Source organism: Sceloporus occidentalis, unplaced genomic scaffold (genome assembly GCF_023333645.1).
Source record: "Sceloporus occidentalis isolate IW3139 unplaced genomic scaffold, rSceOcc1.0.p SCAF_8, whole genome shotgun sequence".
Lineage (NCBI taxonomy): Eukaryota > Metazoa > Chordata > Lepidosauria > Squamata > Phrynosomatidae > Sceloporus > Sceloporus occidentalis.
The window spans coordinates 48451575-48474692 of NW_028316988.1; the positions used below are offsets into that span (position 1 = coordinate 48451575).

Genomic DNA, 23118 nt, shown 5'->3' on the forward strand with positions numbered 1-23118 from the left:
CCCTAGCATTACAGATTTTAGAAATCAGTTATGCTATATATATGAAAATACACCAAGGGAGTATTTTGCAACTGGCAAAGTTGATGATCAGAAAGATAAGCAAACAGCATTTGTAGAAGAAGATTAAAAAGGCAAAACCCCACTATAAGTATCCAAAATTTCACCTCCAGCCAGGTCTTCCCCATGGTCTTACCATGATGACATCTCCAACTTGTCCCCGGATGTACGGTCCCAAAATGCCCAAGTGCTCATACAATTCTCCACGAACTAATGGCTGTGTAAAACTTTTGTCTAGATACCCTCTGTAAACAACTTTCTTGTACTTCTTGGACTGCTTATTCTTCAAATCCCTGGGAGAAGGGGGGGGGAGAGGCAGATGAGCCAGCCCTACCATTATGTATAGTAAGTATTGATGGTAATGCAGTGGATTAATAATAATAAAAAATACATTTTATTTTTATCCCGCCCCTCTGTGCAATGCAACCAGGATGGCTTACAGCATTAAAATACACATTCCATAACATAACCTCCCAATCCCACCCCCCTTAAAATACAATTAGACCAGTTACTATTAAAACATACTTAAAACAGTAGTAATAATAACAGATAACAGATAGTAACTGTAGCCAATCAGAGGTCAACTAGTTGGGTCTTCTTTTGGTGGCCAGGTATCTATTCAGAAAAAGCCTGCCGGAAGAGATCCATCTTAACAGCTTTTTAAAAGCTGTTTAAGGTGGTAATATGACGGATCGCAGATTGAACTTTGCATGCCACATTCCCTGCCCTAGGCCCTTAAGCTAAATAGCATCCCTGAAGTGCAGTGAAGGACATAGTCAATTAGCCATGCTAGATCTTGGAAATGTTACATCTTTTGCCTACAGGCCCTGGAATCCCACAGTGTTTCAAATACAGCTATTCTCTATTCTCTTCATTTTGTTCTCCCTGTCCAAGTACCAGAAGTAATCTGAGGTTTCCTGCTGATGATTTCTTTTGAAATCCCGAAAGGAGGGAGAACCAGACCACACTCAGTACCCACACTCAGATTAGCTACTAAATCATAGCAAGAAGAGGGTCATTAACACATTATTTTCAGCATGAAAAAAAATCACATTCCAATGACTGTATAGCACAACAGCACTGGAAGAACCATGACATCATGCAATAAGGCTGAGACAAAAACAGGACCAAAACACTGCTATAACAGCATAATGGAGCGGTGTGATAAGGACCTTACAGTGTGTTAAGAGTGAATGAATTCCCAGCCTCCCCACCTCCATTCCAGCCAAAGGGATGGATAGAACTTACTGGTCTTGGAGATACGGTGAAGGAGTACGACTCCCATAGTCCCACATCACCTCAACTGCTGCAATGTAATACTGTCGTACTCTCCCTGTCAAAGTCCGTGGATCATGCTCATCTTCTCCATAGATATCAAATTCCTCCAAGGTATCCTCAGTATTGCTATAGTAGTCATAGTCAGATGAACCTTTCAGATGTTTTGAGACGTTTGTCTTTGGTCTGCTGAAGCCAGAGAGTGTTAAGGAACCTTCCACATTTATCATGCCTGTGCTCACATCTTTCCTGGATTCCTGAATTTTAGCCCCTTCTGCCTCTGGCATCCTCACAGAGACAGATAGCTTCGTCCTGGGGGAAGGAACATTACCTGCTTCACCATCAAATAGCTTGGCACCATCAAACTCCTCATCTCTTCGTTCATCTTGGAGAGTCTGGGTGATGGTCAAGTCCTCTTGAGGGAGCACATCATTGTCTGATGTGGCCCTTTTTGCTGAAATGCCAGGTTCCTCCTTTTTTGTGGCACCCAGCAAAGATTCATCTGTATTAGAATCTCTCAGTTGAAACTGCAAAAGGGTTTCTGAACCAGCATGTTGCATAATTCGAGATTCCTTTGCTTCAGTGAATTCAACCTCATTTGTTTGCCCAGTGGTCTTCTGGGGAATGGAAGTGACACCGGAGTGTTCTCCTCCTACAAATACAGTGGGGCTCAGTCCTGATTTGCTTTTTATATCATAATCCTTCAAAGTTGTTCTCCTCCTAGACTGATTCTCTGGATCTCCCAGTTCCCCAGTGACGTGGTCTTCTTTCCAGTCTTGCTTGTTTCCATCTTGAGTTGTTGTCTCTGTGCTTTCTGCTTGGGAATCAGGAATGCTCAAGAAATGTGAGTCTGAGCTGTATTTGACTGAGTTTGATGGAAGAGATGAAACTGTTTTCCTGCCAGGGCTGGCTGTTTGATTCTCTTCTGTTGCCTCATCTACCATAGGTGCCCTTGTCATAGAAGCCATGGCCATATTTTTTATATTCTTCAAGTTACCACTGAGTAAAGCCTGATCTTGTCCTTTATCTTCATTAGAATTTGTTGTTTCCTTTGTAACTGCTGCAACTGTTTCTTCTGATCTGACATGGAGTAATTTCAATGACCTTTTTTCCAAGTGACCACCACATCCATGAAGACCATGCTTACAGGATGTCACCTTCATTCCATCTGTCAATCCTTCATGGCTCTGAAACTCTGGTTTTGACTGTACTTGGCTCTCTCCCTTTCTTTCAGACTCTTCAGAAACTGTTTCATGCCTCAAGTCATCTGACTGAGATGAAGATGTATGACTTTGATAAAGAACATCTTCTTTTTCTTTGTTCCTTTCAGGAACCTTTAACATGATGTCTTCCGGCCTCAGTTGTGTAACATTTTGTTCTACAAGTGTATCTAAGGCTCCATAGGAATGTGGGACAATGTTGGGTGAATTCCTACTGGGTATGGCATTAGATGTGGTAAAAGCTTCACTTTGTCTTCCAGACTGATTGTTGCTCTGGCTAACTTCTTGGAAAACTCTTAGAAGTGTTAAATTATCTGTTCCTTCATGTGAATGAGAAGGATGTCTTCTATCAATACTTTCCGTGTTGTCATTAGTATTTATATCTTTTTCTATAATGCTTGGGTGGCTAGTCAATCTATCTGAATCCTGTTCATAGGAGTTGTGTTCATCTAAAAGATCTAGACCTCCAGTTGTTCTGTCCATTCTAAGCTGCATAGCCTTCTCTTTCACATCCTGCAAATGTATGCCATTTGTTTCCTTTAACTCATCACTTAAAGATGCTGAGATACTTTCGTTTCCTATCGTTTTAGAGGTGTGCAATACTGATTGTAACAATTCTCCAGTTGCAAATGATTTGTCCTCTCTGACACTTGCATTATAAGATGAATAACTGTTTGGATCTTCAACAATTGTGTCATATTTCTGTGATAATATCTCTCTAACTCCAGGGCTGATTACTGAACTTGGTGTACTAATGCTTTGGCTGTCCAATGACATGTCCTGAATGACTGACTCACTTTTCAAGTCATCTAATTCTGCAGATATTCTAGTCATGTTGAAGGAATTGCTTTCATTCACAGATGCCTCTTGCAATGTCCCTTCAACATTCAACATTGTGTCTGCCATCAGTGCTGCAGTATCCAATCTTCCACCTTTGTCAATGTCTTCCAATGAAGTTCTTTCAAGTAAAATGGAATCTGGACCTCTTTTATTTAGTTTTGATAAACTGTTGTCAATGATTGCCTTCAAAGTCAGATTTTTTGAAAAGACATCCCTACCAAATGCCATCTTTGATTGATTCATGGTGGTAGGACTTTCATGAAATAGCTCCATCTTTTCCAGTGGATGTGGTGAAGGTCGCTTTGTATCCTCTGCTTTCTCCCAATGTGCCAAGATCTCTTCGGTCATCCCAGCTCCTTCAGTTGTTCTAGGCATTACTAAATCCAGCATTTCATGATCCAGATCACCTGTGGTCTCCAATGTACTCCCATTATGGTGTGATTCTTCATGAACAAGAGATGAGTTTCCCAAATATTCCTGGAAGCTTTGCCCTGGTGTGGCTGACAGCATGGTTGATTCTTCTGCAACTGGAAAAGCATTAAAGGATGAATCTTGAGGTGAAGATGAAGAAATGTCATCTAGATATGAAGTTCCTTGAGGTAGCAACAGTGGGTCTGTGGAGATGGTTCCCCTGTTTAACTTGAGAAACTGCTGGGACTGTCCAGGAGATAGAGCTGAATTGTGATTTGCATTGAACATTTCATTTTTTGAAGTGGAGTTGGTGTTGTTATGATGAGTCTTTATGTAAGGCTGGAAATGGCTTCTTTTCTTATGGAAACCTCTTGGTTGCAAGACGTTTGTTTGAATCATGTAGTCCTCTGGTATGCTATCATCATATCCATAATCTTCCCCTTCAGACTCCACTTTCTGGGAGCATTTGAAAACAATCAACTTGGCACTCATTCCCCGTTGTCTAAAGTCAGGATTCAAGCATCCCAGTGTCCATATCCCTGTCTCAAATGAATGCAGAAGGAGCAAAATATACAGTGAGAGAGAGAGAGAAAACAAATGTTTACAAATGTTAGAAAACAGCATTTGTTTGCAACCTCTGCTTGGGAGGGAGGGGAAGAATCTGTCAAATTTGCTGCTGGTTCAAGTGTCATTTTCCTTTGCTCTCTGGCCCTGTATACCAATGGTGATATATAAAAACTATAGAAATTTTCAGAAAGTAGCCCTCCTTTATGAAAGACAGCAGCATTTTGGAAAGAGGTGAAGTATACATTTGTGCTGGAAGTTTTTGGCCTGACCCACTTCCCAAAATCTGAGTGTAATTTTGTCACTGTAGCTTGGAAGAGTGTTTTTGTGCATTGTAAATTGCCAACTTGCAGGATCCTAGCTCTAATTTCTGACCCCCCCCCCCCAATTCATTGATAGAACCATGTCAATGAAAAATGTGGAATTTTCAAGTGCTGAATTCTGGGTCTTCCAACAAAAATCTATGAGTACATGATGCAAATATTGAGTGGTATGTGCTTGTATTATTCAACTGTGAAAAAGTGGTGTGCCAACTTTCAGGATGGAGATTTTGAGAGCAAAGATGCAGCAAGGTCTAGGAGGCCTTCAACAGTGTCAACCCCTGAAATTGTTGAGCTTGTCAGCAACTCTCAGATAAACAATTGCTGAGACACTAGAGATATCCCAGGAATGCATTGGGTTTATAACTTATCAGCAGTTGTGCACAAGCTGTCAGTTGAGTAGGTATCAAAATGTTTGAATGCTGACCAGAAACAAAACTGAGTGGATACCTCCAAGTTGATTTTGCAGCATAGTGATAATTTTTTGGAACGACTCATCACTGTTAATGAAATATGGTTCCATAATTATGATTGGGAGACCAAATAGTTCTTGCAATGGTTCTCTATAGCTGAAAAAATTCAAGATTCAAGGGTCAGCAGGAAAACTCATGGTCACTTTTTTTTTTTTTTTTTGTTGAGGGGGGATAAGGAAGGTATTTTTGGTGACTGGCTATCTTCAGAAGGGCCAAAAAGTTAATGCAGAATGCTACTCTAACTTGCTCTGCTAATGAAAGGAGTCATTGAAGGAAAAATGGTGAGAGAGATGGCAGAAAGGGTTTTTTTTTGGCAGGGTAATGCATCTGCTCACAAGGATAGCAAGATGATTGATGTTTTGAAAAATTTGGGGGTTGAGTGCATAAATCGTCCACCTTGCTCAGCAGATTTTGCTCCATCTGACTATTTCCTGTTTCCAGACCTTAACAAGAGTTTGAAAGGAAGGAAATTTTCAAATGACCCAGACGTTATAGCAGCAGCAGAGCAGTATTTCATCAAAATTTTTGAAACTTGGGAAATGATGTGCCAAGTGTTTTGAACTTTGAGGTGAATATGTGGAATAGCATTTAGGTTTCATGGCTCTAGGTCATTCCCTTCTTGGTGCAGCCGATAACTTTTCAGCATCCCCATGTACTGCATATGAACGAATAGATCAAATATAAGAGTATTTTCAAAGAGTAGTCTATACTCTTGCTTATAACTGTCATTTCAAGGAAAAAAGAAGTGGGGAAAATATTAAAGTATATCAGAAGTCTTTAAAACTTAAGCTCCTATCCCTGCTGTAAGACTTCTGATGCATATCAAGCAATCATCACAGGTGCCCTCCAGATGTTGCTGGACTCCAGTTCCCACTGGTTAAGGATAATGGGAGCTGTAGTCTAAGATATGGAAAATACCATGACCAATGTATTTAACTAACCTGGATTCTCCATGGACATGAAGACAGTCTCTCCAGAGAGAGGGAAAAGCGTGAGGGTCTCCTCAAAGACTGTGTTGTGCTTAAAAGTATTCCCAGAGAAAAATATGGACAAGATATCAGTCTGGGCGCCTACGCTGAGGACGTACCAATACACCACTTCATTCTGGCAAAGCCGTAGCTCTAGGTTATTGAAAATGTATCCATTGATACCTGCAAAAAGGGAGGGAAGAGACAGCATTGATTGACAGCGAAACAACTCCAAAATTTCAATTTCCAAAATGAAGAGGTGAGTGTCAGAACAGACTTCTTCAACCATTATAATTGCATTTTTGAAGATATCATTGTTACCTAAGATTTCCCCCTCAAAACCAGTACTCAGTGAAGTTTACAAATGAGAACAAGTTCAATGCAGAGGAAACATACAAAAAAGCAACGTTAAAATTAAACAAGCTATTAACATCAATAAAAACAGATTTGAATAGGTAATTAGAAATGTTTAAAAACAGTTTAAAAAACAACATAGCAAGCTCTGAAAGTCCTTTCTTTAAAAATCTTCAGTTCTCAAGAGCCTGTTGGAATTAAACATACATATATATATTTGCAGACAATGGAAAGACAGCAGTTAGGGAGCCATCCTAGCTTCTTTCTAGCAAGGGAGTTTCACATCCTGGACAGACACTGAGAAGGTTTTAGCATAATTCTACCTATTTTTCATATTAAGATGGTGTGACTGAAAGAAGGCCTCATAATTGTCCACTATTACCAGGGACAAAATGTAGGACAAATTTGAGACCAAACTGTAGGACAACTGCAGGACAAAACTCAGCCCCAAATGTAGGACATTTAAGGTTCACAATTTTTCTTAAATGTCCTACATTTTGGGCTGAGTTTTATCCTGCAGTTGTCCTACAGTTTGGTCTCAAATTTGTTCCACATTTTGTCCCTGGTAATAGTGGACAATTATGGCAACCCCAGGCCCTCTCCCAAAGATTTCAAGGTCCAGACAAACGCATTTGGGGAGATGGTCTGTTAGAGAGCCTGAACCTAAACTGCATCTGAGGAAGTAGTTTAGTCTATGAAAGCTCATGCTGCCAACTTCTTTCTTTCAGTTAGTCTCAAAGGTGCTACAAGATCTCTCTACATACTGATTCCACAGACTAACACGGCTATATCTTTGAATTCTAAACTATATGGCACTTTATAGATTATACCCAGCATTTTTAATTGTGCACAGAAACAGACTGACAGCCAGTGGAGCTGATGAACCAGGGAGGTTATATTCTTCCTCTAACTAGCCCCAATAACAATCTGACTAACAGTTTTTTGTATCAGCTGAAATTTCTGGATACTCTTCAAATGCAGCCACAGGTAGAGTGCATTACACTAATCCAAATGGGATATAACTAAGACATGTCTCACCATGGCTAGATCACACTAATTTAAGTGTGCAAAAGCACTGTAGAGACCTGGGCTTCCAGGCTCAACGTTAAGTCCAAGGGTACCCCCAATCTGAAGCCTGCATCTCCAGGAGGAGTGTAATCCCATCCATTGCAGGCTGCATCCTTATCCCTTGTTCTACCTTTTGACTGACCAGAAGTACCTCTGTCTTCTCTGGATTAAGTTTCAAGTTTCTCTATATGTCAGTTTCTTGTTGAAAGTTGTGATCCACACACTAGCTGGCCAGTCTTCATCAGAAACTCTTTCAAATCTGTCTCATTTCTGACCCCAGTAATACTGAAATCCATGCATTATGTTGTGATTCCTCATGTCTACCCTCATAAAAGGGCAGAGGGGAGACAAAAGCTTTATAAAAATAATCTTTTGTTATTTTTTCAAGCACTGCTGCAATCTGAGACCCAAATCAGAAAACATTCAAACAAATGTTTTGCTTGAAATGAGTGAAGAGGTAAGATTCTACTCAACAATACAATGAATTCTACAAAGCAGTTATGGAGTTTGGAGCAGCTGTGAAGAATACACAGCTTCCAGAAATGGGAAGTAAGTGTGAAGACAGACCAGAAGGAGCTGGAACAGAAGCAGGAGTTAAAGACCGAATGAAAGCCAAAATCAAAGATGGCTGTCACTCAAAATACAAGTTGCAAAAAGTATGTATGTGAGAAGACGGAAAACGTCTGAGGCAACTCTCAAAACAGAGTTGTGATCAGAGTATCAATAGGAGGTGATGATACTGAGACACAAAACACTGAGACAGTGTTTTCTGGACCAGAGTGAAGACTGGAGAAGTCTGCAGAAAAGTCTTATATGTATCCACGAACTGTACACAGAAACTCAAACCAAAAAGGAAACATTCTAGTCTTATACACACAGTTAGTGTGAATTAATTGGCTGTCTTTCCACACCGCTCATACACTAACCTTTTCTTCTTCTGGGGCTACTCACTGTGCATGACATTGGAGGCATAGAATTCGGGATCATGGGGGTTGACATTGGCTGCATCAGTACAGGATCGGTTGATATTCTCTGCCAAGTACCAGCTGCGGTTTTCATCGAAGACAGAAAATAGCACAAACCGTGCTTCATCTGACATAATCTGGAAGACCCACAAAGGAAGGGGGTTGGAGGCCATTCAGTGCATTGTTGAAATTATGGTGGGGTGGAATGAGAATGCTGTTAATATGAAGATCACTGCTTCCCTCTTATATGGCTTCATAGCTATAACATTTAGTTTCAGGATGCGTAACACATTCTCAGCTGCTCCCCATGCAGTCCTGCATATTTTTTCTCTGAAAGGTCTGGGTACCCCAAATATATGTTAGGGTGGAATAATGGAATCAGATTTCAGAGGGATCTCAAAAGCCATTGAGGGAGTCATTGAAAAGGCAGCACAGCCTATAGATGTTCTCTATCAGCCCAACATTCTCCTGTCTGATGCCATTGGGGCTACCCTGAATGGAATCCCACTATCTCTGATCACAGTCAGCAGGAGATCCTTTTTGCATTGCTGCTTCTTATTTAATTTATATCCCCCGCTTTCCCCAAAAAAGATGCCTAAAGCAGCTTACAAAGAGGCTTCCTCTTCTCCACATAGGAAGAGCACAGAGAAGCAAAGCTGGCTGCTGTCAAGTGGCATTTTAATTCCCCGCATCTCATATAGTCCAGCCATGCCAACTTGTGCCTTGCAGACCAAACCTCTTAAGCAGAAGCTGGACAGCTATCTGCTGGGTTTCAAATGTCCTTGACCTATCTTTTCTCTTAGGACAAGCAGTTGAGTTATAATGGAGGCATGTGTATATGCTATGTAGGAAGCTTCATGCTATTATGAGAATGCATGAATGTTTTCTCTCACAATGCAACAATGGGTCAACCTGATTGCCTCTTTGGTCCATGGTCTCTTTCAGGCAGATTAGCAGCGGTCCAATAAGCCCAGAAGCTAAATCCTTAGCAGGCCTGATGGAGCTGTAATAGTAGCGAGTTAGGCAGTGGGGATCTGATCTGGTTGGGCCATCCTCAGGCATTATTTTCCACTTGTACATGAACACCTGAGTTGGTCGTATTGGCAACAGCTTCATATTGAGATCTAGAAGGAAATAAACCACAAGACAAGCAATCACTAGACTTTGAAAATATAAGCTGTTTTATGATTTCAGCTTCTCCCACCCTGGTCACATTCAACAGCCTCATATAATCATATTGCAAACACAAATGAACCAAATCAAAGAGCATAAAGAAAAATGAAAGGAGAGATGGGCTTCAAACAATAGTTTCACCAGTAACAGGAAGAAACCTAAGGGTTATTAGGTGACATAGATGCCTTCCTCACCAACATTTCCTACTTACAGAAAGATGTCAGATAAATGGTTGGCAGGTGGCAGCACAGGCTGGGACTAAACTACAAAGAATAAAATGACTTTCCTCTCCAAAATCATATTGTTGAAATGAAGAAAGCTTGGAGTACCCAGGAATGGATGTTTGTGTTGGAACCATTCAGTTTTGATACTCTAATTAAAACAAAATCCTGGGCTGAAGATTTTAATTGCTGTGTTCTTTGCACCCAGATCCCTTTTGGTGTATTTGGAATCCAATTTTTTAAAATCTAAAAGCCTTATTACATGAGAAAACAAAGCCAAAACAGAGCAGGAGAGTACAGTCAGCCCTTTGTATCCATGGCAGTTCCGTTCCAGACTCCCACATAGACAGCAAAAAACACGGGACTTCAAGTCCCATTCTTTCTAATGGTGGTGCAATGCGCACATGACCACACTTGCACGACCACATGCATGCGCCACCATTGGGAAGAACAGAGCAGGGCCATCCACAGACGCTTCGGTCCATGAATGACAAGCACATGGTTGGGAAGGACCAACTGTAGTTGCTTTCTCTGTGCCTCTCTGCATGCTGTCTTAGCACTTTCATTCTCTTCCTGAGATAGATGTTGCAAAACAGTGCTGGAAAAATCCATTTGACAAAAGCCATGCTTTTATGACCACCTCTTATGAGAAGAGAATGGAAGTGCTATGATGGGTTTTGAGTCCTTGAGCCAGGTTTGAAACCCTTGTGAGTGCGTGCCTGAACCTATCAGTAGTGACACCTATAAAAATATTCAGATCTCAATATATTCACTATATCTCAAAATATTCGACATCTCCTCATGATTAGAACAAAGAGAACAAATTCTGAGGAACTGTGCTGATACATGCACCGTATATTAATACTAAGTTTTCGTATTTTCCTAATACTATCTTTGGCACAGATTTTTTTTAAAAAAGAGAGCTTAGCAAAGCATATAGCTGTGGAACTATCCCTCCCGCTGCCATTTCATGCGATGTTCTCCTTCAGCAGTCTTACTTTTGGTGCCTCCCAAGCGGAAAAATGAGGTGACGTTGGTGATGCCATAGGGATATATGTTGTATGGCCGCCCGGCTAGATTCTTAAACATGATCTGAAACAACAATTTTCACAGTTTGATGAGGGGTTTGTAGCTTTGTTGGAGCCCACACACCAGAGGTAACAATCTCTTTTAATCAAGACCAGTACATTCTTTGGAACAAAGGTGGAAACCATTTGCAAACAATTAAAAATTAAATTAAAAAGAGAGAGAGAGCAACTCACAAAAGTTTGACATCTAGAGTAATGGCACAGCCAACTCAGCCTGGGGCAATATGGGGCCAAGGTATCACAGGTTGCTATCTTCTGAAAGTAATGTACAAATGAGCATTGAATCTACTCCTGGGTCCCATGTCAGACTGGGATAGTTAATTAAAAAGCTAGAAAACAAGTGGAACCTTGAGTCACCATTTTCAACCTACTTCCCTTACTTCCCTATTATCGATGAAAAGGTGGGATATAAATGAATAAAATAGTCACTCTTATTATTTTTATTAGGGCTGTAAAGTTGGTGGCCCTTGTGAGGTTTCTGGACTACATCACCCCCCTCTCAAAATAGCCAGTGATGAGAGACGATGGGACCTGCAATCCAGCTACTTCTGGAAAGCCATTGTTGCCTGTCTAAACAAGACCCATAAAGGCCTCTTAAGGAAATCTGCAACCTATGACCTTTTCCAGACTTTTTTGCTAGACCATCATCTTCAATATGGAGCCGTTCTCATTTTTTGATCCCTCTCTTTCTTCCTACCCCATCTCTTACCATAAATTCATCACCAACTTCTCCCTTGAGAACAGGACCCAGAATCCCCATATGATCTGGATTCGATGCCTTCCGTCTCTTGAAGGTCCTATCCTCATATTCCACAAACCTCACTTTCTTATACTTTGATCCAATCCGTTGGGGACCAGGTTCCAGAACCTGACTACAAAAGACAAAGGGGAGGGGGCTAAGTATTATTATTGGTATTAATACTGATATTAGACCAACAAGAAATATCCTTTTCATTGTCGATTATCAGGAAACAACTTCCTGGGGGAGAAGTTTTCAGGTGACCATACAGGGTCCATTGCTGACCCAAGAGGCCCCTTGCCTTGTTGCCCATCCTCTTTCTCTTTTGCTTTGCCTTGCTCAACCTTGAACAAACAAATGGCAAAAGCAAATAGACGAAGTAGCAACCTCTGCTGGTCTTACTCTTTCCTTCCATATAAGTGATGCAATGCATCATCTTGAACTAAGGGAAGAGATAAACAAATAGTCCGTTGTAGGAGTGATGGAGAAGAGTGGGCATGTTCAAGGATGAAAAAATCATACTTCCCTCAAAGTTGGACTGGAGCAACACAAGTTCAAATCTCTGTATAACTTGTGGTGAGACTTTGGGCCCAGTTCCATTTTTCATTTGTTTCCTTCACAGATCAGGTGTAAAGATAAAAGGGGCATATAAAACCATGATTGTTGTTGTCCTGTTTCTTCAAGTCCTTTCAGACTTATGGTGACCCAGAGGAGGTTTGCCATTGCATTTCCCTGAAGCTGAGAGAGTATGAATTGTCCAAGTGGGTTTCATGGCCAAGCAGAGATCTCCAGAGTCATAGACCAAGATTCAAATCATAAAACCTTGTATCAGCTCAAATTCCTTGGCAGAAGGATGGGTTAAAATTTAGTAACAGAATCAATGCTGCCTTAGAAAATCTAGGAGTTGTACAAAAAAGTATCATTTCCAAACTAGATTATCGCACGGCACTCGGAGGAACGGGAACAGAACAGAAGGGAATGGAACAGGAGGGAAACATGTGTTAGCACATGGGAGAACGCCGCTGATGCCGCCGGAAGTCTTCAAACCATTCCCCATACGTTCCATGGCAGCTGATTTTGAAGAACGTCAACATCATCCTTCAAAATCGACTGCCATGGAATGGCTGGGGAATGGTTTGGGGACTCCCAGCAGCATCAGCGGTGTTCTCCTGTGCGCTAACACACATTCCTCCCCCCATTCCATTCCATTCCTTTCCATTCCATTCTGTTTCTGTTCTTCTGAGTGCCATGCGGTAAGCCTTTTTATCTAGGATATGCTACTAGCCAGTACCATAATATTGTCATCTGACCCCAGACTTTAAGCTGGCCTTAAAAGCCAATACAGACATATCAGGCTTTATGAAACCTTTCCAGACAACCTGATTCCTTGAACCTATGACCAATTCTTCAGTCTCAGCAAAGAGAACAAAATAGTGCGTGTGGAAGGCAAGGACAGAGTGAGCAGCAAAACCAGCACTCTGGATGGAAGGAGAAAAGGGGCTTTAACATTTTATGCACCAATGTGGTCCTGTTCTTGATAGACAGCCCTGCAATATGAACTGGAGATGGGAGAGGTATAGTAGACTGCCAAACAACTAACTCCCAGGCCTGAAAGATTAGCAACTAGCCATATACCTGTCCTGGTTCTTGTGCTTGACTGGGGCATAGTCCCAGTCAACCTCTTCTGCTGCAATGTAATGCTCCCATGTCACAGACAGCCTCTTGGCACGGGAACGGCCAGTAATCCTGGGTGAAAAATCTCCCATGTTGACAACCACACTTTCCATATCATAGTCTTCATAATCTCCATAGTTCTCTTCATCTTCACTTGGTTCTGCTGCCCTCATCTTCTTCTCAGGTGGCTCTGGGCAGACATCCACTTTAATGAAGGTTTCCATTCCAGCTGGAAGCAAAGAGAAAACAACTTCTTCACTGTATTGTTGTTGTTGCTAACCACCATCACATTTGTCTCAACCCATGGCGACCCTGCTGATGAGACATCTCCAAGTCCCCCTGTCCTCCACTGCTTTGCCCAGCTACTGCAAACTCATACTCATGATCTCTTTAACAGAGTCCATCCATCTAGCCTTCAGCCTTTCTCTCTTTCTGCTTCCCTCCACCTTTCCTAGCATTATTGTTTTTTCCAGTGATTCATGCCTTCTCATGATATGTCCAAAGTACAACAGCCTAAGTTTTGTTGTCTTGACTTCCAAGGAGATTTCTGGCTTGATCTCCTCTAGGACCCATTCACTGTATTAGTTACAGGTATATTCCATTCTTTCTTCAATGAGCTCAAGTGACTTGCATCACTTTCCACTTGCCCACTTTATCCCCACAGCAACAACTCTGTGAAGTAGCTTAGGCTGAGAGAAAACAATGCAGCCCTCAAGAACTTCTGATATGAATTCCTTGCCCTTTCCTTATTGAAATTTAAGGAAGTTTGAACTGATAATGAAAGAGAATGGTGCTTTCCACCACCTATTTTTTGGTGTCCCTCCTCGTTCAGTTTTTCTGATTGGTTTGCCAGAGGGCGGTATACAAATTACTACTACTATTATTATTATTATTATTATTATTATTATTATTATTATTGGGGCTTCATGTATTGTGCATTGCTTCAATTTAAACAGCCTAGACAGGCAATTTTGGCTTCATCCATGGCTTCTCCATCTTGGATCCCTTCATTGTACTTTATCTTCCCCACAGTTTGTTACCTTGTTGATGGGATGGAATCTGACAGAACATTCGAAATGTGCCGTTGTTTCTAGGCGTAGTCTCAGCAGTAAGAAAAGTTGCTGGAGTGATGTCCAGCGTAGCCTGCCGATGATCTCTCACAAGAAAAGAGTGTCCCTCAAAGAAAATGGAGTGGACTTCAGGTCTGGTACCTAGGCCAATGACATACCAGTAGACAGGTCTCTTCTGGCACACCTTGAGCTCTGTAAGGAGAAAGATGCCACAATAAAACCTGGTGCAATAGAGCCAGAGTTCACAGCATCAAAGCATTGTGGCTTTTTTTACCTCTATCTACCACCCTCCTCAGATTTCTCTAATCCCTCAGAGTTCATATGGAGCACACACAGTAAATGGAAGAAAATGGATTTCCCCAGTGACATAATGTTGTGAGCTATCCCCTATCATTTTGTGGCAGCTTGATCTTGAAGAGGCAAATCAACATGGAAATTTCTTGAACTGCTTTGCTGAAATGGATCAATACACCTGCCTGTACTTTTACATGGTCCTTGGGCTCTGGCTATAGGAACTATCATGGCCAAGGCTTGTCCATCATAATTTACCATAATGGTGAAAAGGCTGTTCTGCAATGCTAGAAACATGGCCAACCAGCATAATCAGCCCTACCCAGTAGATTCCCTAATAGTGACTGAAAGCCAGAATGATCCTCATAGGATGCTTCATGCACTATGATGGTAAGAAAAGGAATGTGGTTGGTGCAGGAATATTGTTTTTCGTCATCCTTGCTGGATGGAGCAGACCTGGACATGGAGAACAGAGTGGCTTTTGGGGAACATTTGGCATGTTTCTCCACTTTCAGATGTTCTTCTGTTCAAATCACAGTCAACCCCTCACTTTGCTCTTGACTTATACTTCCTTTTCTTGCTGTTCTGTTAACCTTTTATCACTTCTTCCTATTTTTCTTCCCTGTGGATAAGGGAAGATATGTTTCTTACCAGGCAGGGGAGAATTCACGAAGCCATTGATAGTGTGTATCTGAGCCCTGTTGTTTGTAGCTAAGGCATTCCCTATAGTGTTGGACTGGGTGTACCAGCTTTTGCCTGATAGGAAAGAAAACAGAGAAATCACTTGATACACCTGGACTGGAGTAAAATTTTAAACATTTTAAATCAGAGTGACTTAAATCAGCAGGGAACAAAAGGAATGATTTAAAATTTCCCATTGGTGTGAATAATTACTCAGTGATTCAAATCTGACCACTAACTATGTTAATTTAAAACAGATCAGAGAATTATTCGCTCGACGATTTCATTTTAACAACCAATCTATGTTTTTCATTTTTTTTTGCCCTGTGCTGTACCTTACATTTCTGACTGTTCAAGTTCATTTTGTTAGTTTTTTGTGGGTTTTTCGGGCTATGTGATTTGCATGTGTATTGTTCGGAGGCCTGCCATCAGCACAGAACAATACACAAGCAAATCACTCCTGCATTCCCAGGCTCACACAGTGTGTGTGTGTGTGTGTGTGTATACCCACTTTTTCCAGGCAAGCATTCTCTGACGATGCCAGCCACAGATGCTGGCGAAACTTCAGAAAGAAACTCTTCTAGAACATGACCACATAGCCCGAAAAACCCACAAAAAACTATGGATGCCAGCCATGAAAGCCTTCGACTTCATTTTGTTAGTTTTGGCCCAGAACTAGTTATCCAAAGTAAAAGCCCTTCCTGTTTCCTCCCCTGATAAGCCGCTTCTTGTCAGATTATGAGCAACAGAAACGGGATGAGATCCTTATGTAATACACTGGCTGAAATCCTGGTTTCTTTGGAATCTGATGCTTTGGAAAGCGTACTAGTAAAAGAAGTGTTGTAACTGACAATCTTGTTTCAGCATAGAGCAAGCTAGTATTAAATCAGTGCCCTGTTCAAGGGTAAACAAATAACCAAACTTCAAAAGAAAAGCACAAAAAGTTAGGGATTGTTAATTCCTCAGGACTGTCTACACATACAAAAGGTGAACAAACTACTTTCTCCCCTCACAATCAGTGCTCCACTTCCCACATCACTCTTACCTTCATCAAACACAGCAAAGAGGAGCAGGAATTCTTGCAGCAAGCTCTGGGTTCCTGTACTCTCCAATGACCCTGCAGAAAAGAGGCCTATGATTCAAGTGAATAACTATGGTGCTTTGAGACACTTCATCTTTTGGATGCATACATACAGATATATACACATACACATACTAGTGTGCAAGAGAAATACATTCTGGCATTGATAAGTTTGCACATTATGATGTACTTTATGGAAATCTGGTTTGTCATGATGTGAAAACTTGCCCCTGTTAACAAGTAAGGTTTATTAACTAGCCACAAAGCACAACCATAAAATGCTTCTCTGGCTGCATTGGCACTGCAGAAATAATCCAGTCTGACAATACTTTAGCTGCCAAAGCTCAGTGTTATGGAATTCTGGGAATTGTAGTTTTGTGAGACATTCAGTCTTCTTTGTCAGAGGACTCTGAGGCCACTACAAACTACAACTTCCAGGATTCCATGATAAACCAAATTTCCATAAAGTACATCATAATGTGCAAACTTATACATTGAACCATGGCAGTTAGAGTGATGTCAAAGTAGATTATTTCTGCAGTACGGATGCAGCTTATGTCATCAGGTAAGAAGATATTAAACAACCAACAAAATTGTATGAGCACAAAAGTTACTGTCTGTTGTTGTTTGTTCTGTTCTTGTTACTGCTGTTTCCACTTTTCTTTTTGAGAAGAAAAGGTCTCGCCCACCTGTTGATCTTACCTGGCTTACAGACCAGCAGTGGCCCTATCAATCCAGAGTTAACATCCTTTACACTGTCCACCTTGGAGGAATAGGCATATGTCAAGCAATGCGGGTCAGCTCCAGTTGGTCCTTGCTCTTGTGAAATCTCCCACACATAAGTGTGAGTCTGGTCGGGTTCCACTGCATCATCTTCTTTTTCGGTCCAGCTAGTCGCATCATCATAGCCTGCTCCTGAAACCAGATCAATACCCGCTATGCAAACATCACAATTATTGAGCCTAGATTCTGGGCCAGAACTAGCACAAGCCCAACACAGAGAAAAATGTTCCCATGTGGCAGAAGGCAGGTTCCTACAGAGAGCCACCAGATTTCAAAGCAAAAAAATATCATTGGTTTTTAAGCAGCAAAGGTTCCTAATATTTTAATGTTCAGACAACCAGAATGATGTAGTGGTTTGAGCATTGCACTAAGACTCTGGAGACCAGGGTTCAAATCCCCACTCAGCCATGGAAACCCACTTGGGCAAGTCATACTTTCTCAGCCTCTGAGGAGGGCAAAGAATATAGGTCAAACAATACACTTTGAGCAGACTACCATTCCGAGAATTCCATAGACATTGCAGTTAAAATGGTGTCAAACCTGATTATTCCTGCAATGCGGATGCAGCCCAAGTGAGGTCAAACTAACCTTCAGAAGCTTTCCAGAAGGACACTCCAATGGCATGGATGCTGAAAGGATGGGAAGCCATGTTCTTAAAGGTTACAACCATTTTGTCATGGACTTCAGCTCGGATAGTTGGTCCCAAAATACCTGATAAGGAGAAGAAGGAAAGGTACTTTTCTGTGTGGACAGCAAAGAGATATAATATCAAAATCACATTTGACTGGGCAGCAAAAGATGATGACAGGATCATCTTTACTATTATGTACCTGAATATGCACCTGTTCCCTAAATAATGAGCGATTCCAGCCAAATGGTGAGAAATGCTATGGACTGAAAGGCAGTTTAAGAGTTTCACAATTGTCACAATGTGGTCCCTGCATCAGATCCAGTTATGAATTGTTGCGTGTCACAGCATTTTGCACTAACTGCAGTTTCAGATTAATCTGCAGTGCATTAGAACGGTCTAACCAAGATGGTTTTTATGCTTGAGTAACTATGGCCTGACTAATTCTGTCCAGGAGATGTCACAACAGGCACAATGAGCCAAAGTGGCAAAAAATACATGACTTAGAAAAGAAAAGTCTTTCAGCTTACCCATCCAAGCAGGCTTAGGTTTTGTTTGCGTGAATGTGGAGTCCGTGTATTCCAAATACACAGCCTTCTTGTAGTGAGTGATTGTAGTAGAGGGGAACACCCTGTAAAAGAAAAAAGAGTTTTGTTTAAGAAAAATAATGAAATACTTAAAGTCAATACTGCCTAAATTTGCTTTGAATCCTGAATTAGTAGCCTGCTGTTATTTTAATATGTACTACCCAGAGTAGTTTACTAGAAACAGAGAAAAAGAAGAATCCAGTAGAAAGAATCATAGGATGAAAAGTCACACATCTGAACAATAATAAAAACAGTGTCTGAAGAATTTATTAGAAGAATGCTTGAATTTTAAGAAACATTAAAATGTCTTCCGTTGTGTTGCTTGTGCATTGGATATGTATGAAACTGGCCTACCCAGGAAACAACCTTTTCCAGGTTATTTCATGCCATCTTCCATACTGTTTTCTCCTGTTCCACCCCTCATTGAACTGTTTAGTATAATACCCCTTTTCAGGCTATTTCATTCCATCTTCCACCCCATTTTCTCATCTTCCACTCAGTATAACCACTCAGATTTATTTTATTTTATCTTATTTTACTTGCAAATGGTGTCGGATATTTCAGCACACCTCATGGTTTAGCCAAGCCAAGCCAGATGATGTATTCCCCTCTTATTTTTCATATACTAATTTTGGCTACATTCAGCAGGTGGATATGCTAATATATGCCACAGTTGGTGAAGCTGGTTCTCCTCTCCCATCACTCCAGTCAGTATGACCAATGGTCAGAAAGGTTGGAGTTTTCTTGTCCACAATATACTTGTGGTCAGTTCCTCAGGGCAGATGATCGGAGTCAGAAGCCTCCTAGATATTCCTCCGGAGCCCCTCTTCTCTTCTTGGAGAACAGATCTATATGTTCAAGATGCTCTAAATATTGTTGCTGTCAAGAATGCTATTCAGGATACTATCAAGTTCCCACTGTTGAAGAATTTGCTACCATTTCAGTTGGTTCTTCTGGAAGCTGTTTGACAGTAGAATAGGCTCCCTTGGAAAATAGTGGACTCTTCTTTGGAGGTCTTTAAACAGAGGTTGGATGCCCACATCTCAAGAGTGCTATGTCCTACATGACAGGTCTCGATGGTTCTTGCAGACCCTTCCCTCTCTATGGAGTTTATCACACCGGGGCTGATTTCGGCATTAAAGAGAGATTAAAGCACATTTAAAGCGTTCAGCAAATGAAGCAGAAATGGTGAGTGATTGTGCAAATGATTATCACACACAATTGCGCAAATAAAGCGATATCTGAAATGCATTGTTGCTGAAATACCAAAAGGAAAAAGATGTGCATTAATGCTTCTTTGTGACCATTGTAATGGCGAGTTTTGTGTGGTGTCATGTGAAATCGTTTTGCATAATTACACAATTTTTCCAGGATATTCAGGGGATAAACTCCTGATCTCCTTTGTGTGATAAACTCCTATGGTTGTACATGGTATGGGTGGGAAACATTATGCCCTTTGCCTCTGCTAAACTGTGATTACCTTTCAGCTTGATTTTTCAAATGTATTTATCATTGGGATTGGAGCATAATCTATTAATGCTTCCAGCAAACCCAGACTATTTTCCCAGAGAAATGTATATACAAGGGAAGGAGACAACAAAGCCAAGTCATTCTGTCTTATCAACTGTGGCATCAGGTCCTTGGAGACCCACTGAGCATCTGGAGGATTAGAAGTGTTGGCCTGCCGGGAATAGCCTTGGCAAATAGGTCCTCCATCATGTTTCTTTTTGGATGACTCAGGCTCAGCCAAGGAAATCCGGGATTTAGGAGCAACTGAGAAAACAAACAAGTGGAGCTGTAGATACTTATTTCATGCAGAGATAAAGCAGCCCCCAGGGCCACAAAGGTAGCTCTAACTGAATTAGAGAAGCCTGGCACTTTTAAATACAACAGCAGAGTGAAAATTCAGGAATGACTAGAACATGCCCTGGCTTGGAAGCAAGTAGAAGCAGTCAGTTTTTGATTTAATGAGCCATCTCTATAATTTAGATAAAGCCAAAAGATGCCAGCATTTATCACACATTCCCAGATTTTTGTAATCTTAAACAGTTAAAAGAGATTAAACCTTTCGTTGTTACAAATAATTATATGGAAAAGCTGTCAATTTCTTGGGGACAAGCAATCCCTGATATATACATTAAAGAACATTTAAATGACACTACTGTCTGCCATTGCTAGTTAGGGCTAATGGGAGCTAGGTAAAGGTAAAAGTAGTCCCTTGACATGAATGTCTAGTCGTAACTGAATGTAGGGGGCTGTGTTCATCTCCATTTCTAAGCCAAAGTGCCAGCGTTGTCCGAGGACTATTCTGGTGGCCATGTGGCCAGCATGACTGCACAGAACTCTGTTACCTTCCCACTGAGAAGTGGTACCTATCTACTTGCATTTGCATGCTTTCGAACTGCTAGGTTGGCAGAAGCTGGGACTAGGGACAGGAGCTCACCCCATCATGCAGTACTTGGGCCTCGAACTGCCAACCTTCCAAACATCAGAACATCAATGTATGTGCAAAACAAGAAGAAGAGGGGTTTGTGTGTGCTGTGCAGAAATCAGAAACATTTGTCCAAAAACAAGGACTGTCATGCTATTGAATGGCAATGCAGAAATAAGTGGATTAATAGCATTATTGGTACTGTTATAATTGCATTAAAGAAATTGTGCAATTACAATGCAAAAACACTCTTGTGCTTTAATCTCCTAAAAGTTATTTTGCACAGGTTGCGGGGTGCGCTTGCTTTGTTTTGTTTTGGCCTTTGAGGGTCAGGGAGAATATCCACCCAAATCAGGCAAAAGTCAGAGATCCTGTCAGAAGCTGGGAGTGTTTAGAGTCCTTAGGCGTCTTTAGTCTGTAAGAATTCAGGGTGAGAAGCCAAAGTAAACAGGCCTTTCCATTGTACTCAATGTTCCAACTGCAGTCTGGCCCTCCTTGCTTGGAACCAGGAGTAGTGACCTTCCAGCCTGAAGGCACTAGGACCCATTCATCTCCCTCCTGTTGAAAAACAGCACTACTAGCCTTTTTTGGGCTAAATGAACTGGAAGCTACTCTGAAGTTTATCTAGTCCATGCACACAATGCCTCTTTCCATGCAGAAACTAGATAATAGCGATGGAGGAAATTATGTGTTGCTTGTGCTTCAAGATGTGCTGCTTCTGTTTGCTGTGTTGGTGTCCATGCTTTGTAGCATTTTTATTCTCTTTTTTTTCCCACTCAGCTTTTATTATATTGACTGGATTAACTGCCCCGGTAGGGGAGGCGAGTTATTTTGATGCATGGAATATAAACTATTAAATATATACATACACACATAACCTTGCTTTAATCAGAACTAGACCACCCTATGTAGACCTTGTGGCGTCACCCAGTGCAGTAACCCCTCCATTGACCTCCCCGCATATCACACCATACAGAATCCTTCGTAAATGTTTTTTGTACTAATGTTACTCATGAATTGTAATGCCTATACATTACTGAAAGTAATGGCAACATGAAGTTGAAGGCTTTCATGGCCAGCATCCTTCGTTTTTTGTGGGTTTTTCGGGCTATGTGGCCATGTTCTAGAAGATTTTTTTTCCTGACGTTTCACCAGCATGAAGTGTGTGTGTTGTGACTTTTCTTCTGACTTATGGCGACCCTAAGACAAACCTACCATGGGGTTTTCTTGGCAAGATTAGTTCAGAGGAGGTTTGTCATTGCCTCCCCCTGAGACTGGGAGCATGTGCCTTGCCCAAGGTCACCCAATGGGTTTCATGCCTGAGTGGGAATCGAACCCTGTTCTCCAGAGTCACACTCCAACACCCAAACCACTATGCCACATACATCCAGTTATAACAAGCTACAGCTAAGTATATTAATTCAAAAGTTTTAAAACTCCAAACAATTCTATTAAGAACATAACATTAAAACAATTTAAGGCCCAAGACAGACGGCCATGAAGCAGCGTGGTGGCACCGATTCTAGGATTTGGGAACATGCAGCATACATATAACATACCTCTAACAGCACATACACTAAACCATGGGAAGTACCAACTGTTTTAGATTTCCCCAGACCATGATAAGGGATTGGTGCATGTAGCACAAAATACAGGGAGGGGCAATTTTTTTCCATTATATGGACAACAAACTTTACCCCTTCTGGTTGATAGGTTCATAATTCCAGTCTGTCTCCACTGCTCCGATATAATATCTTCTGCTGATGCCAACACTCTTGTCCAAGAGGCACCAAAGAATGATGAAGAGGAACCTCCACATAGTCTGCCATACACTGAATGGGTCCAAGAGGCTGAGGGTCACGTTCTGTTGAAGAGGAACCCAAGAGCAAGTGATGGGCTGCCTGACCTATTCAGCAGCCCTCATCCTTACCAAAAGGAACGGAGAACCAGGACAAAAAAATGCTGCAGTGGACAAAGCACCAGTGGGTTTTCAATGTTGTTGCTGGAAAGGGACAGTCCGGCAGTGTAGTGGGATGGGATGTGGCAGCATGCAACCGGGTGGGGAGCAACAGGATAAGGCAGGGAAAGCAAAAGGAAAAGAGCTCAAACAATATTTAACCTCTTCTTTGCTGCCAAATGCAACTCTAGGATAAGGT

General features: G+C 41.4%; 1 protein-coding gene across 1 annotated transcript in view; it reads right to left on the reverse strand.

Moving 5' to 3' along the window:
- Positions 1–22916, reverse strand: part of LOC149308865 (coagulation factor VIII-like) — a 38900-nt gene extending 15984 nt beyond the window's left edge. The window contains exons 1-15 of the mRNA XM_089536591.1: positions 22660–22916; positions 18475–18575; positions 17905–18027; positions 17236–17448; positions 16498–16569; positions 15423–15527; positions 14451–14672; positions 13372–13639; positions 11707–11869; positions 10908–11001; positions 9428–9639; positions 8502–8652; positions 6102–6311; positions 1306–4342; positions 194–350 (exon numbers count right to left, since the gene is read on the reverse strand). Coding sequence (XP_089392717.1) covers positions 194–350; positions 1306–4342; positions 6102–6311; positions 8502–8652; positions 9428–9639; positions 10908–11001; positions 11707–11869; positions 13372–13639; positions 14451–14672; positions 15423–15527; positions 16498–16569; positions 17236–17448; positions 17905–18027; positions 18475–18575; positions 22660–22781 — 5250 coding nt within the window. The 5' untranslated portion in view covers positions 22782–22916. The remainder of the gene's footprint in view (positions 1–193; positions 351–1305; positions 4343–6101; positions 6312–8501; positions 8653–9427; positions 9640–10907; positions 11002–11706; positions 11870–13371; positions 13640–14450; positions 14673–15422; positions 15528–16497; positions 16570–17235; positions 17449–17904; positions 18028–18474; positions 18576–22659) is intronic.
- Between the last annotated feature and the right edge of the window lie 202 nt (positions 22917–23118).